General features: G+C 31.3%; 2 protein-coding genes across 3 annotated transcripts; both read right to left on the bottom strand.

Moving 5' to 3' along the window:
- Window positions 1-3,431: 3,431 nt before the first annotated feature.
- LOC112778582 (probable CoA ligase CCL8) lies at window positions 3,432-11,278 on the bottom strand. Of its 2 annotated transcripts, none has more exons than XM_025822886.3 (17): window positions 10,682-11,278; window positions 9,619-9,788; window positions 8,896-9,048; window positions 8,139-8,328; window positions 7,933-8,021; window positions 7,576-7,645; window positions 7,388-7,440; window positions 7,123-7,230; window positions 6,794-6,892; window positions 6,471-6,563; window positions 6,255-6,332; window positions 5,779-5,883; window positions 5,415-5,505; window positions 4,686-4,759; window positions 4,375-4,554; window positions 3,971-4,024; window positions 3,432-3,825 (listed from the first exon to the last, which is right to left on the bottom strand). In XM_025822886.3, the coding sequence occupies exons 1-17, from the start codon at window positions 10,827-10,829 to the stop codon at window positions 3,781-3,783; spliced, it is 1,800 nt and encodes a 599-aa protein (XP_025678671.1). In that variant the 5' UTR covers window positions 10,830-11,278; the 3' UTR covers window positions 3,432-3,780. The 2 variants fall into 2 exon arrangements, with proteins under 2 accessions (XP_025678671.1, XP_025678672.1); XM_025822887.3 differs by having other exon boundaries at window positions 9,619-9,792; window positions 10,682-11,180.
- Window positions 11,279-14,689: 3,411 nt separating this feature from the next.
- LOC112776561 (uncharacterized) lies at window positions 14,690-16,803 on the bottom strand. Its single transcript, XM_025820763.3, has 3 exons — window positions 16,357-16,803; window positions 16,122-16,243; window positions 14,690-15,466 (listed from the first exon to the last, which is right to left on the bottom strand). The coding sequence occupies exons 1-3, from the start codon at window positions 16,628-16,630 to the stop codon at window positions 15,302-15,304; spliced, it is 561 nt and encodes a 186-aa protein (XP_025676548.1). The 5' UTR covers window positions 16,631-16,803; the 3' UTR covers window positions 14,690-15,301.
- Between the last annotated feature and the right edge of the window lie 523 nt (window positions 16,804-17,326).

The following is a 17,326-nucleotide window of genomic DNA, read 5'->3' as shown; positions in this document are numbered from 1 at the left end:
GGATGAAGAAGAAGGAGAAGAAAACGTTGGTTGCATCAGAGCATTGCATTTGTCGCTGTTGGGTAATTTGGGGGTATGGTGGTGAAAAAATTTCTCTTTTTTTCTTTTCTTGTTCGGAGTGACAGAATGATCTCGAAGGAGAAAACGGGTAATTCACGTAGAAGACTGAGAGATGTCATATGTGCGGGTTTTGGAACTTTTTTTGTTTATTTTATTTTGGGCTTTTAATGGGCCCTTGTGATTTTTTGTTTAATAAACAATACTAATTTCTACGTTTTTGATTTGCTACAGAAATTATTGGAAAGTGTTGGATACTTATTTTGTGAATTGTTATTTAGATTCATTACCAAGATTTTACTCAGAATCTCGTGTTAATTTGATGGGTTTAGCTAAAGTTTTAAATGTTTTTATTTAATTAATATAAAATAAATATATTAAAAATTTAAATTTTTTATATTTTTAATGAAAGCTTTTTTATTTTGATAGATAAACCCTAATTTTATTTATTAAGTGCTATTTATTTCCAGAGAGTGCAAGTGCTGATTTTATATGACATTATTTAAGTCACCAAAAAAAAATATGACATTATTTGGGGAGCTTTTAGGTTTGTAGCTGAAAATTAAGACAAAACCAGAGATAAAAAGTGACATCATTGTATTTTTAGAAATGATATTTGTACAATGATGATATATCCACTACTCATTATTCTTTCTTTTCTTTGTTCGTAACTACTATTTTCTTTGCAATAAATGGTATGCAGTAGATCATGATTTTTTTGTTAATCCAATTAGACTTTTTTTTTTTTTTGTTAATACATACAACATAAGAAGGATACTTATTTAGTAGACTTCTATCAGCTAGAATGTTAATCCAATTTCAAGTTGACACTACTTTGAATTTTAACCCACAATCTCTTATCTCTCTTCTCCCCCTCTATATTCATTAGGTCAAGAGTTAGTTCTAAACTGAGTTACCGAATTTTATTATAGTGTCTTAAAATCATAGTATCTAACATAATGAATTACACTGTCATGAACCTAGTTACCTAGATATGATTAAACCTATTGAATTATAAAGTTGATGATGCTTAAATTTAAACCAACACACTGTAAATGAGAAGCAAGAGATAGACAATGATATAGACAGACAACACAACGGAGGACTTGAAAACATGAGTTTAATTTGGTGGGAGTTAATATAAGGTCTGATACAACATGTTCCTTCTACTCTTGAGGTTTACTAATGTTAATCTTGTGAGAAGTAAAAGTACTAAACAACCAAGATTACACTGGTTTTATGAAATTTCCAAGGAAGAAAATCAGAGAGACTATCATCAGCAATATTATTATTTATTTATGAGCATTTGCCTATGATTTTATCTACTTCTCTTAGTTTGCACAATATCCCTGCTGCTCGGGTAGGTCAAGTAGTTAAGTGCCCAACTTCTTATGAAGTGTCAAATGTAAAAGCTTACATGAATAGATAAACCATAACTAAATGGAAAAGCACATGGTAGAAGAAACTAGTCACAATCAATATGTGATGGTTGGAGGTTGGACAGATAGTATAAACATGCATATACCATGAATTTTCTGGTGTACATGCAAAATTGCAATCTTTAACTTCGCTACTAATTTAAATTTAGATGTACAGTAGCCCAAATAACATAATGAACACCTAAAGCACAATTATGGTCCTTAGTAAGGATAAAATATTATTTTGGTCATCATCTAGACTAATTTTTAATTTGATTTCTAATTTTTAACCCTTCTATTTCAGTCTCAAAAAGTTTCAAACGGTTCAATTGTCCCCAATTAAATTTGACACAAACAATTAGCATATTTAAAAATCAATATAATGTTCAGTTTTGGTATATAAGTAAAATTAACTTACCAATGATCACTAATGTAAAAGCTTCCTATTAATTATTTCAGTCAAATTTAAAACAACATTGAATCCAATTAAAATTGTTAGGAACTAAATTAAAATTTAGCCCCAACATTAAATACCAAAACAGTACTTTGCCCTCTTTAAAAATTTATGTCTACAGTAATTCAACCACACTCTATATGAGTTTATCAATTACCTTCATTCCTTTGCTTAAAACTATAGCTAATTCCAAATTATTAGTTTTTTTATTTTTGTAGTTTTGGTATATCCTTCTCAGTTTTCTAATTTGCCTATTGATATTATCAACCCAAATCACAAAAAAGATATAAATGCTAAAACCATGGAATGACGATTAACTAACCTTTTGTCGTTTAGGTTTAGGTTTATGCTCATGATCAAATTTGTTCTTGGGACCTTTGAATGCCATCATACTCTACATGAAATCAAATTGTGTACCGTACATCCATCTCTGTTTCATGCACGCAGAATTTAAAGATATTAGAAAACACAAATCTTAAGCTTTGTTGAAACAAGAGTTAATAAATGCAGATAACAAAAATACATATATGATAGATTAAGAATAAGAAATATCTCCGTAAAAAAAATTATGTTGCGTATGTGAAGTGTTAGAGTTGAGAAGATTGACAGTGCGGATGAATGGATTGAAAGAATACCTACCATTTATGATGGGGCGTGAAACACAAAGCTATGTTTAAATAACGAGATCCATATAATATACTAGAGTTTGAAGAATAATGAAAAAATAAAAAATTATTTATTTAATACAAGTGACTGATAAAGTGAAAAACTATTTAGTTAATTTGAATTTAGAGTAATTGATTCAAACTTAAAATTTAAAATTATGGAGTCTAAGTTGGAGTTTAAAAGCATGGAAAATATTTTATCAAAGCATATCCATTTTCTACAACATTATCAATTTATCATTGTCATTATAAACACACTAAAAAAAATTGACGAGCTATGCAAGTTCATCTGGTGATATATATATATATATATATATATATATGAGAAAGTATAAGGAACCAATGACCTAAGCGTACAATGTGTACAGTAAAAGTTTACAATGATATATATATAAATTAAGTTAAAAATAATTTTCAATGAATAATAATTATATTTGATAAAACAATTTTTTTTTAAATTTAAAAGGACTAAAAAAACATAAATTACAAATATAAATTTAATATTTATTACATATGAAATTATATTATATATTTAATTTTGATAAATACAAACTCATTTTGAAAAATATTCTTTTTAAGAACATCTAATTCTTAAAAGATGAAAATATAAATATATAATCTTTTTATTTATTAATTTTTTTAGTTTTAATAAATACAAACTGATTCTAAAAATATTTTTTTAACTATTTTCAAAAAGACCTAAACGAAAGTAAAAACACTTTTTTTTTTATTTGGTATTTACCAAACAATAAAATTAGATAATTCTCAAATACCCCTCTGAAAAATTTGACCAAATCAAGTCTAAATTAATCCACTGACATCATATTGCCAATCGAATTACAATAAGAAGAAATTCTTTATTAATTTATTATTATGCACTTAGAACATTGTTTTCTACATTAAATTTAGAATTTGACATGTTTTGGGAAATTACTATTTAGAAATTAGGCATTCCTATTTCCTAAAATATGAATGGCTCACGTTATTTATCTAATATTACATAATAAATAATATAGTTCACAAAAAATAATAATAAGAAACAATATAAAAAAGCATTCATTGATTCTTGAATGAATCTAAAATGCTAAACTAAAATAATCTATCCTACTTAGGCTTTCTCTTTTCATGTCAACAACTCCTTCGGTTTTATTTGAGAATGGCCCCACCTTAAATAATGCTATGGAATTTAGTGTTCCGAAGCTAGCATTTTCTTCAGCTCTTTTTTATTTACCTGAAAATTTATACGAAAAATAATTAATTACCCAACTTTCTTTCTTAATTTACCAAAAAACACATTTCTTATAAGAAAAAGGACTCATGTTAATGAAGGAAAATGATGTGGATTACAAAGTAAACAAAAAGAAAATGTGAATTACCTTCCCCATTGCATTGCGAGGGAGTGAGTCCCAAACAAAAAGTTTTGTTGGTATCTGAGACAATATAAAACAAATAGAATTGAGACACTTAGATATAGGACATACATTTTGATTAAAATTACTGACAAATACGTCCCTCACTTTTTATCTCGAAGACAAATAAGTTCTCGAGAAATTAAATGTCTCGTATTTTAGAACGTCAGAGATGTTTTTATATTTTCAATTAGTCAGAGATTTGTGTGTCTTTGAATTAAAAAGTTAGAGATCTATTGGTCTTTTTCTCAAAATTTTAAGATAACATAATAGACTTGGCTAAAGTCCTAAACTATATACATGAAATATTTCTAAGAAAATATGATGAATCTAATCCATATTCACAAGCATCATCAATCATCCAACAATACCTTGTAAGGTGCAATTTTGGGTTTGGCCCAGCTGGATAACTCTTCCAGGCTTAGAACAGGCTTTGATTCTTCATCTCGCTTTCTCTTGACATCAGCCTCTGGTACAATAATCGCACCGACAACTTCCCCGTAATCTTTGTCAGGTAAACCCAAAACGCAGCATTCCGCGACAGCTTGATGCTGCAAAATGGTTCTGATTGTAAAGATCACATTGTTCCTTATATTTGGCCATTTGGTTCCATTATTATGCAACTATATATAAGTTAATTAGTTAACAATTGCACCATAAGATAGAAAAATGAGCTACTTGCCTCTAGTATAACTGATTCAATTTCTAAGGCAGATAGTTTGTAGCCACCAGCCTTGATTATATCAGCATTAGTACCTGATAATCAAGCGGAGTTTTACAGTTATTCAAGACAGAAATTCAACATACTAGAACTGCATAGAATCCCAAAGAAATGAAAATGGTAATTGTTTGTGCTGATAATAGCTCCATAAAAAAGTTGGCATACATATTATTGAAGTATACAATTACACATAATTCTTCTGTGTATAATCTAGGTTCTATCATTACCTAAGCTAATCAAGACAAAATTGACTTACGAATTCTCAACGTCTCATACATATCTAAATATGTTATCAGTAAAATTTGTCAAAAAATTTAGGTAAAAAACCAAATGTCCTAACCCTAATTATTTGGAATTTAGGAAAGTGGTTTCTTAGGGACTGTTGCAACACTAGCATGGAATTAGCCACCGATACAATTATCATGTTAGGCTGCTTACATTACCCCTTTTGAGTGCTTTCCCAGACCTTATGTTAAGGCAAGATGCTTATGCACCTAGCTGCCCTTTTTTTTTTTTGAGATTCATTTGGAACAATGGAAAGCTCAAGCTGAAAGATAACATCCTAGAATTTTGGAAGTAGGGTACTAGGTATATGAAATTAATGCATGACAGGTGACAATGTGGTGACTGTTACAATTAAGCATATAACAACCACCATATATAGATAGATAAATAGATAGATTTCCTTACGTCCTAGAATGATGTAGTATCCATCTTTATCCGTAGTAACTGCATCCCCAGTCTTAAAGAATCCATCTTCAGTAAATGATTCTTTCGTTATCTGCATTGGAATCATAAAATCTCAGGAGGGAGACATCACATTTCCTTGACCATGCTTTATCTTTGAAATGCAGGACTGTGCAAATCAAATTAAATCTACATTCCTTTCTCCTGTGCTCCATCTTTTAGCATCACACAACTTTCTATTGCTAAAAAACAATCTGTCGTCTTAGGATAGTATGGTACATGCATGGTGGGGGAGCAGGGTATTACATAAGGATGAACAATTGAACATAGTTTATGTGGTGCATTTAACTACTATGTCAGAGAGTACCTCCGGAAGTTTCCAATATTCTTTAAAAGATGAAGGGCTTTTAACACAAAGCTCCCCCACTTTAGTCTCTTCTTTCCCACTGTCCTCATCTGAAAGAATCTTGACCTATCATGCATAGATAGAAAGCAACATTAAAATTCCATGTGATATACCTTACATGTTCACATCAACAATACATGAGGCAACAACACAAGCAGCATAGAAGAATTCAATTCACCCAGGCTTCAGATATGAGTATTTTTTTTAGAACATAGAGCAAGTTTAATTTCCTTAAATATGTGCTTAGAGCCTTAGACTTTTTTTTCTTTTTCCTTTTTGGAATAAATGTGCGTAGACAATTACATAGCCTGATCCTCATAATGTTTTGTTGAGGCTATATTGTCAAACAGATTTTTGCATCAATGGAATGAGAAATCGCAATGTCCATATACTAATCTAAAGTCAATAGTAAATATAAAGTTGCAAGCTAAACTGACCTCTATACCAGGAAATGGTTTGCCAACAGTGCCCGGTTTACGCTCTCCTTTCAAAGGATTTGACAATGCCATGACAAACTATGAACATTAATATAATAACATAAGATGCTTTAAGAATAACCATCACAAAATTATTGAGGGCAATAGTGAAATACATTGTTAGTGATTCTATGCAAAGTTGAAAGCTGAACAACTTAACAGGTAGAGGGTACTTACTTCAGTCATGCCATATCGCTCCAATAAGCGATGCCCGGTGATGGCTTCCCATTCTTGCATAACAGGTTGAGGGAGTGCAGAGGACCCACACATCTGAATGAAAACATGATTCAGATTCGGGCATGAAGGTATTGATCAACAACCAGAAAAAATGCAAGACAACACAACATAAATGGCAAAGCATCATGCATGCTTAGTTACACACTGAGAAAGTCAATCATTAAAATAAAAAATCATAAAAAAAAATAACACTTTATTTTCACAAATTCAATCAATTGTTCATTTATCTTCAAACAATTTGTCACGGTTGCAATTTGTCTCACCATAAGACGCAAGTTCCGTGCAGCAGATGCTGAGGTGGCTTGTAGCTCAGGATCCATTGCATGATAACCTTGTATCAACCGGGTGTACATAGTTGGAACCTTAATTCACAAAAGGATATAATGAGAACAAAATTACTGTTCATAGTTGATACCACATGCAGAATTTAAGCACACAAAATAGTTCAAGTAAAGAAGCATAAAAGAGAATACCATCATATGGCCCATAAATTGTATATTTTATGATTATAGCACCAAATAGAGTTCTGTCTTCAGTTCGGCTTACATTATATTATATAGGATTGTGTAGTGCTAGGCAGAACTATACTTACTCCAGTGAAAACAGTTATAGCATCATCAACCTTAGATCCTTCGGATGGATATGACTCACGCCATCTCTGCCAAATTCCCCTCACACTAAATTTTGGCATAAATTCAACCTTCAACAGGACAAAATGGATTATTAAATACATAATATCATCAATTTAAAAGGGATACAACTAACTTAGAGGTTACTTGCACATGTATTTTCCTTTTTTGTTTGTTTTCTCTAGATTTGTCTTTGGTTTTGTAAGCAAGAGTGAAAAAGAGTATTACCGAGGATCCTGCATAGAGAGGGGCAAATAAAGCATTGAAAAGTCCATGAACATGTATATCACATATGTTAAGGACTGACATCATAAAGATGTCCGAAATCACATCTTCAGCAAATAATCTACTGATGATCATACTTTTTTAATAATAAAATGTAGAATAATATATGCACCAAAAACTTTCAAGGATATGATGCAACGGTAGGCAGTGTAGAAACTTATCAGCAGATGTATACTCCCATGCATTTGCCAAGGTTTGGACCTAAAATCAACACAAAGTTGAGGGGAAAATATTATTGAAAAACAATAAAAATATATAGACGGATTGACATAGTTATATCAACAAGGCTTGAATTGCATTACAATTAAAAATAAGTTATTAAGCAGCACTGCAGCATTACTAGTATTATTTGATATTTGTTAATCACACCCAAAAAATTTGCAAAAACATAGAACTGGTGTTCAGGGAGATCATTTTTATCTCAATAAATGAAACTGATGTACCATTATTCCATGATATTAGACAATCGAGACAAATCATCGACATACCTGGGCAGCAATGCTTCTGTGAGTATGAACCACTCCTTTAGGTTTACCTGTTGTCCCACTTGTGTACAAAATCAGTGCTGGATCTTCACCTATGTCAATGGATGAGGAAAACAAATTATGAGAAACAACCATCAGCTAGGTGCTACCAAAAGGTTTTCTATTTTATCCAAGTGGGAAAAAAAAAATTGAAATTGTTATTTTCTTACTTGGTTTTCCAATATTGTCCCGGAAAATTCTATCAACATCAATTTCCCCATTTTGTGAATCTTCATCACTGCTTTTCTCTGAGGACTTAGTGAGAACAGGTGGGAGATGAAAAAACTGAGAAGAGGTTTTATTGGCAAGGTTTTGCATTAATTCACTATGATCTTCAGTACTCAGTATTGTGGACACATCCTACAGACAAATTATCATCAAATTTCTGTTAAAGGTTGGATCCATAAAGCAGAAGTTGAGCACAAAGGCATGTAGAATAAATAAATGGATCAACTAATTTGTTTCCAACATATAACCAAATCTTGCTTCCATAGGTCCATAACTCGTATAAGAGAGATCATCTTGGCATATTCATACAACCTTTCTGTAAATTGAGAATGAACACACTTGCAGAAGCAACAAACTGGACATAATAATGACAACAGAAGCATGCAAAGAGACTAATCCAGAAGCTACTATGGTTATTGTTGTGAGTTCAGATGAACAACAGAGGCCAGAATAAAATAGTTCAGTCATGTCCCAACATCCAATTAGACTAAATCTATCAAATCAGTAGCGTACTTTCATATGGACAAACATGTACAAATAAATCAGCTATATGAAAGTATAGATAACAGATACCAAAAAATTATAAAGAAATAATTAATTAAACAGTCCTAACAGGAGAAAGTTCACAAGCCTTTTGAACACTAAACAAACAAACAAAAATGGTAGCCATATAAAAAAGGGAGGCTTTCCAAAGCATACCGAATTATTAATCACATGTAAGAGCTCTGGTTCTGGATAGCTTAGTGCAAGTGGAACAGCAACACCTCCACTAAACCAAGTCCCAAGTACTCCAGCTACAAATTCGGCAGAGGGTTTGGCTACAATTCCTATCCGAGCTCCACTAAGGTTTCCCTGCATGTTGGTATTGCCAAAGATTCATAAAATGGTTCTTTTTCCACCTATATGTGGATGCAGCACGGCATTCCCATAGTTCCACATAAGCATAAACATCGAATTATGGAAAATTTGCACCATGCAACAGCAACTTTGTTATTGAATTCAGTTGAAGTGTAACACATGCATGTCTTAGGGTATCTCTTTGCCCTTTTTGTAAAAGGAAACAACTATACTTGTAGCTTACTTTTGTGGTTTGCTTCTGCCCATGTTTATTTCAAAGAAGATGCCATCTCTGACATGCAATGAGATTAAGCATCCTAGCTTCATTTCTACTATACTCTTATTCTTCAATATTTTTTGTTTTAATGTTCGATGTTTTAATGTTCGAAGATACCTTGCCCTCCATTCTTCTTGTACTCTCCTTTTTTTTTTAACGAATAATTTTACTCTTCAAAGAAAAATAACATAATTCTTCATAGTTAAGCCTTATGGCTCTCCTGTTGATCACTCTGATGAAATGCTAAGCAATAGTATTATTTTATCAATCAATAGGCAACAAAAATAAAAACTAAAGGTTTGACTCACTGTCTTTACATCACTGCCACACAATATATTAGATATCTTCTCTGCGGACAAGATTAGTTGCCTGTAACTATAACTCTTCTGGTCAGCTCTGATAGCAACACTTCCATGAGTTGCAAGTTCGTTCTTGGCAACTGCTTTGAACACCTCCATAACTGAAGCAGAATGAGAAGCTGTCTAAAACGAAGGAATCATTCAGTCAATCAAATAAATGGATTCATTAGATATTAACAATATATAAATTCTTTAACCATAGAATTACATTATCTAATTGATATCTGTTAAAGTGATCATTCAAGTTCAATAAACTGATAACTGCTCAGAACCAAGGTGGCCGTTCAACATTTCCAGCACAGGAATATCAGCATCATCATCAAATCATCACAAAAATCAAAGTAAATATCATCTTATTGGATAGAGTCCATCTACTACAAACTGTTACCCTAATACAGCATCTAGATATAAAAGCAGGTACAGTTAGTCCTAATCACAACCGAAGGAACCTTTTACAGTTTTCTTCTTCCTTTTCAAAATACAAACCAATGGTTCAGAAATCAGTAACCAAAGAGTGTAATTTGATCATAAATATTGCACATGCAAAATATCGGTCCAAATAACTCAACTCAGATTTGTACATACTTACAACTTGATCAAAAATCAAAAACGAAAAATGTTAACTTAATTGACCATACATGATCATTAGCTAATAGCTACAAGGGAACAAAGCTCTACAAAAGAAAACTTCCAGGTAAAATTACTTACCCCAAGGCCATTTATTTTCCCATTTTTCTCATCAAATTCAACCTAAAGAGATGATTTTTCTCATCATGATGTAGAAGAAACCAACACAAACCAATTACAGCTGCATTGGGAAAGGTGACACCCCAATAACACACTCTATCAAATTCAACTTCAAAACTGAATTTTTCATATACCCTTTAACCCATATGACACAAAAGAAATCAAAGAAGAAACAACACTAGCAAACAAAAAAAAAGTTTCATGTCAGAAAGCCAAAGAGAAAGAGAGAGAAAACAACAAGGACCTGATGAAAATGGAAACTCACCCAAGTGATGTAGAAGCTGAGAGGAACGCGAGCTCAGAAGCGGTGGAAGAAAGTGAGAAAGTGAAGGTATGAAACCATAAGAGGTGATGCACTTATGGAAGCAGAGGAGTGTGAGGTGTTTGTTGAAAGTCTTAAATGAGCAACTCATTTAGTTGAGCAAATTAGTTATTGATCGGAAAAAGAGTTAGGTGGGTAAAGATAATAAACACACGTAAGTAGCAATTGGATTTTTTCGTTTTCGGTCAATGTTGTTTGTGAGACTATTAATGTTGCTGTGTGCTGTTGTGGGTTTTCACTTGCTATTGAGGTGCCACATTCAATTCTGAAACGGAAACGGTGATTTTGTTCTAAATTGTTCGATTTATTCATAAAGAGGGTATTTGGAAAAGGGGTTTATTATTGGTACTGCATACCTATAACCGAATGAATGAATGAATGTTGTTGCTTCTGTTATAAAGTATGCATTCTTGCACTATTATTGAACGTGTAACATTGAAGATGGGATCTTGTCTTGTGTTTGATTGATATATATTGCAGCCAGAAAAAAAATATATCTACTCAAAAGAAGATATTAAAAACATCTTCTCATAAAATGATAAAAATATGTGTTAAAATTATAATTTTTTTATTTAGCTACACTTTAAATAAAAATAAAACATTTATAATAAATTAAATCTATAATTCATCATCTAATGATAAAAAAATATATATATTTTCATATAAAAACAGCTATAAATCTTTTATTGTAGTATAAAAAAAAGTTAATTAATACGATTATTATTATTATTATTATTATTATTATTATTATTATGTAATGGGGGTGGGGGGTTGGTTAAATGATCAAAATGTCAAAAACTCAAGATAGTGTATATACTATATAGCTCACAAAATTTCTAAACAATAATATTAATTGAAAATAAAAATTATCAACAATTAAGTAAATCCATTTGTATTGACAAAAATGTTGAGTTAACAATTATATGAAAAAAAAGCACAAAGAAATTGTGTAATAACAAAGGAAAAATTAAAACACATAATTTTTTGTTAAAAAAAAGACATGAATTTTAGTTGCATAATACAGAAATTATATGTTCTTTTTTTATTTTATTTTTTTAAAATTGTGTATTACTCTAAAAAAAACTTCTTAATAAATCCTCCTAAAATTTGTGTTTTTTCTTAACAAATTTCTGTGTGTTCTTTCTTAGGTTTCTATTCAAAAAGTTATGTTTATTTTTAAAAAGTTCTTATATTTATAAGCAGAACATTTATGTGTTTATACTCAATAAGTTTTTGTGTTTTTTTTTGTTTTTTTCAAAAAATTATATTTATCTGCAAAATTATTTTGTATTTATCATCATAAAATTTTAGTATTTATTAATAGATTTATGTATTTTCTTCTTTTATTTCTCTTGAAAAATTTATGTCTATCTTAAAATATATCTGATTTTATTATGGTAAAATTTATATTCTTTTCTCAATAATTTTTTTTAAGATTAAATTCAAAAAATTGTGTTTATCTTTAAAAAAATTTGTGTTTATCGTCACAAAATTTCTATGTTAAATATAAACAATTTTTTTATTTCTTTTTTTATAAAAATTTTAAAATTTCACAGTTCAAACAAACAAATAAATAAAGAAGAGAAAAAACATAGAAAAAGAATGAGGAGATATAGAAGATCCCAAAAATTAACTAGAAGAAGAAAAAAAAAAGAAGAAAATGAAAAAGAAGAAAAAGACAAAGGAGAAGAATTGAAGTTGGAGAAAGAAAATTATGTAGAAGGAGAAAAGAAGGAAAAAGAGAAGACATTGAAAGTTGAGTGTGTGAGTAAGATAAATAAAAAATAAATTTTGAGGTATTTGGTTGAATTTAATTAATTACAAAGATAATTTGTTTATCCAATATATATATATATATATATATATATATATATATATATATATATATATATACACTTTCATGTTATTAGATAATTAATTTCTTTTATTGTATTGGTGTTTGATTTAGTTACACATGATCAATGTGCAAAGTTTTAGTTAGTATATAAAGTTTAATTTTAATCTACTAACAATATAAAATATTTTATCCAGTGTCTAATTATATCCGTTCTTTTGACTGACTATTCGTGTGATAAATGTAAGAAAAAGTTACTTTTATTGTATAGTGTTATGTAATTAGACGTACATATAAAGTTACTTTATACTAATAGTGCATCAAAATTAAATTCTAGTATATATTGACAAATTTAATAATTCTTTGCTTACAGAAACATCAAAGATTTATGCTTCTGATATTTGAGATTTGACAATTTTATGTTGATATCCATTGTTGAAATATAAAGTTAAAAGGGTAAATACAATCTCCAATTTCTATTTGTTGCATCACTACTACTACTACCTATGAATAACACGACACTAAAAGTAGAATTCACAAATCTACCAAAAATTATTCGGTACACTGAAGAGTTTTTTGTAGAGAGTTCAAATGACAAGCTCAAAAGCTAAACCAGTACTAATGTAGATGGAAAACTATTATCAACATCGTATCAAACACCTGAATGTATCTTTCAAGAGATTTTTACATTCGTAACATACAAAATTACAAGACTGATGCAGTCCTCAAAAGAAGGAAAAGCCTCGCTTCAAAATAATCTGTCCATGAATACACACGGATACAGATGTTTCATTGACAATAGTTAAGACGAAATACAACGGCAATAGTCTTAGAGAAATGTTCAAGTTTTTAAGTATTTTAACTCTGGCATTTCCTACTTTTAATATTAAGTGCCACTTGTCAACAAAGACTAATGTTCTAGGCTGCTTCCACTTTCGCTACGAATTCTACTTTCAGCATTCAATAATGAACTACACATATCAGAGATATGTTTTCGGCCCAAGACAATAAATAAAAGAGTACTTCAAAGACAAAATTACCATTTCCCCTTCTAACATTTTTTTTTGTTCCCACCATATTCTTTAGTCCGGTAGGCCAATGACTAATCCGTCGCAAATCGGAACTTCATTTTAAGGTTTGCCGCTGGCCAATAAGTTACTGCATGTATAAGGCGAGATTCGAACTCTCGACACTTACTTAAGCAAACTAGTGAACTAAGCAGACCAATCCAATTTGATTTTTCCCCCTCCAACATTATTAGTTCGCACTTGCTCATTTATATTCAAGGACAAGACAAGACCGCCAATACTCATTACAGCATATCTAACTCTCACAATGAGGATTTTTTTTTTTTAAATAAATTAAAAAATCAGTATTTCTCAAAACAAATTTAAACAACATTAAATAGAAAAACAATATTTAGAGGACATGTTAGCTAAACTTTTTTCAAATTATAAAGTTTAGACCTACTTTCTATAGTGTATGTTCTATTTTCTATAGTTCATTGAAATGACAAATTACAATGTTGCATGACTTGTAAAGTTTATCCATTGTTTATGTTCCATTGGTCATTAAATGACTTACCTTGCTGTTAAATCAAAGCCCAGAATTTTTTCCTTCTGTCATGATTTATACATTTTGCTCACTGTAACTTATTCATTGCTGAATAATTGAAATGAAATCTGAACAAATGTATCGAGTTATGAAGTCATTATCAGTGAATCCCTATTGCTCTGAAGATGCCAAGGAAGCTATGGAAGCTGTATGGGATTTTTGTTACATACTGAGTCATTTGAAAGTGATCTATAAGAAAAACTCTCTGGTCTATGAGGTGACCACAAGTGTGTTTCAAATTCAAGAATGGAAAAATATTTATATGTAGCAAAAACTTTATAAATAGATTGAAATTCCGAATTATTCTCCAAGGAATTCTCGATTAGACACTTTATTTCTGACAAATTTAATACCTAAAGACATCAACGATTCCTCCCGTCAAACGGATTGCTCCCACGTATGTTGACAACTAACAGAAAAGTGATCCATGGGTTGGTCCCGGCCACTTTGGCCCTGGCCTGAGACTGAGGGAAGTTTTCTTGGTAAGAAGAGCACAATTATAATATGGAAAGCAGTCTTCACCCTTGGAAGCATTTAAATATATACACCAATACACAATCAATTTGCTTTCATACAAAAATACTGCAACTAAACAAACCAACACAATCTAGAGCAGGACTGCCTAGAGACCTTTAACAACTGACGTTATCTTCGCTTCTCCTTAATGCGACTTAACAAACTAGTCAGTTGATAACCTCACCTTCATGACACAGCCAAAACGTGCAGCGAAAACATAACTAGGGAAGATGATTGAACTTTCTACAAGGTACATAAAGAAGGAAGATACGAGGTTTTTGTGCATATTAATTCCAAAATCATAAGTGTGACATCAGTAATGCTCATGAATCTGCAACAGACAGGTTATTCTCATTTTTGTTTCTAAAAAAACACTTGTAAAACTTTACTCTCTAGACAGGGGCAAGGATTCCGGGGGAAGTTCGACAATACTACAGTTCAGGGAAGAAAACAAGGGCTGAAATAGGCACCCGACCACAAAATTAACAGAAAATACACTGTTGAAGGTACACTAAACGGGGTTTTGTAGAGAGTTCAAATCATGATAAGCTCAAAAGCTAAACTAGTATTACCATTTCAGATGAGATCTCAAAGAAAAGTCAGGCCATGGATTTTTTCTTCTCTGCCTCGAGTCTCTGCAGCTCTGCCAGCCTTTGTGCCCACTCTCTTTCTCTTGCAACTGCTGCCATTTTGCGCTCTATCCTCTTCATATTTTTTCTCCGTTTAGCTTCTTTCATCTGAGCTATCCTTTTCTTCCTTTCTGCCTGTAAATGCCAGAGAATTCCACATTGAAAATAATTAATGGAGGTGGAAAACTATTATCATCATAGTATCTAACACAAACTTAAATGTATCTTTCAAGAGATTTTTAAATTTTTAACATACAAATTAACTCATGCATGACATTTTATGTACCATGTTGAGTATCAAGCCAAATATAATCTAATCCCATTGTATTACCAAATTTTCTTTTAACTTATAACTATCACTTGAGGAAGAGTTCCCCAGCTTCTACATTGGACTTATAAGTTATAATACAAATGCTTGCAGGTGTTGGGAGTACCCTGGTCTAGGAGCCAAAAACAAAATGTCAATTTCTTGACAATTATTAAAGTGTCCTCTTCAAAACAAAACAAGATGATGCCCTCACACTTCCCCAAACCACTTCCAGAGAAGAATAGCTATTCATTTTAAAGCTACCATCCAATCCTCACACAACCAACAAACAGAGCAGAAATGAATTTCCTAGCCTGCCTAATTTCTACAATGTTCCTATTACACAAACAAAAAGGAAATATAGTTATTTTTGCTATTAATCATAAACCCTAAATACTATTGCGGACTACAATTTAAAACCATGTCTAAACCCTCTATTGTTCAATGCCTGAATTTCAATTTTCGGGAATTAAAAGAGCGCACCAAAATAAAAGCACGGCGCAGCCTCATGCGTTTCTTCTCGTTCCTCCTCTTGATACTCCCTTCGTTTGGCTTATTCGGAAGAATGGTTTCGCCAGGAGTATGCTCAACCCAAGCATAAGGCCCTGCAAAATACACGCACAGAAAAGAAAAAATCCACAGTTTCATTACGAACAGATTCAAAAGCAAAACCACAAAAAAATTGTTTTTGAAAGAAAAGGCTAGGCTTGTGACGCGCCTTGGGGTTTCAAGGAGGCTCTCTTTCGGCGCGATTTATCAGCGGGACGGCGTTTGGGGAAGCGCGTGTCAGTCAAGCTATGGAGATGGTTCGAAAGGGGAAGATTCCATTGGTGCGTTTTGAAGAAGCAGGGATCTTGCTTCGGAGATGCGAAAAGGAGGCCACGAAACGGCGTCGTTGTGGTGGCGGCGGCGGTTGTTATGCGAGAGGTTAGGGCAGTTGATGATGAGATTGAGAGAGGGCGAATGAGGTTTCTGAGGATTCCGAATCCCATTTCTCTCTCAATTCGATTTGCACATGCAACTCTTTGAATCACTGCACAAGTGTTTTTATTTGGATCAAACTATCAAGCGTTCTAAAACGAGGTTCAGATTCAGAGTCTAATGAGTAGAGCTCGTACTTCATAGTAACAACTAACAAATAACCCTCAAATCTAATGTTTGAAATAATAATTTTTTTAAACTATTTAATATAAGAAAATTATATTTCCGACATTTTTAATAAAATTTTAATAATATTTTTAAGAACTTAATTTTGATATAAATTTACACAAATCATTCAATTAAACTCATATATTTAAATAATTTTTAGGTAATAAATCTAAAAATTAAATAATTTTATTAATATAATAATATATAATTAATTATGTGTATACAATTTTTTTTCTACCGTGCATACAAATTAAATTCTACTTTTAAAATATGTTGTTAAAGCATAGCACATGTTAGCAAGAATTAAGTTTTTCTCTTTGAAGGTTGAACACTTGATTCGTGGGCATGTATAATACACCATTCCTCCATGGAATGTATCAATTCAATGTTCTCTCCAAGTCTTTCCTATTCTATTTAATTATTTACAATAAATAACTTTACCTTTCTTTTCTATAGATGGATGATGGTTTTACATTATTCTCTAAAGGAGCATTTTAATTTGACTATAAGGAGAGTCTCGTTTGTATGTAACTAATGTG

This window comes from Arachis hypogaea, chromosome 19 (assembly GCF_003086295.3).
Source record: "Arachis hypogaea cultivar Tifrunner chromosome 19, arahy.Tifrunner.gnm2.J5K5, whole genome shotgun sequence".
NCBI classification, from domain to species: domain Eukaryota; kingdom Viridiplantae; phylum Streptophyta; class Magnoliopsida; order Fabales; family Fabaceae; genus Arachis; species Arachis hypogaea.
The sequence above is the reverse complement of the archived record's forward strand: the minus strand, read 5'-3'. Positions and strand labels throughout refer to the sequence as shown.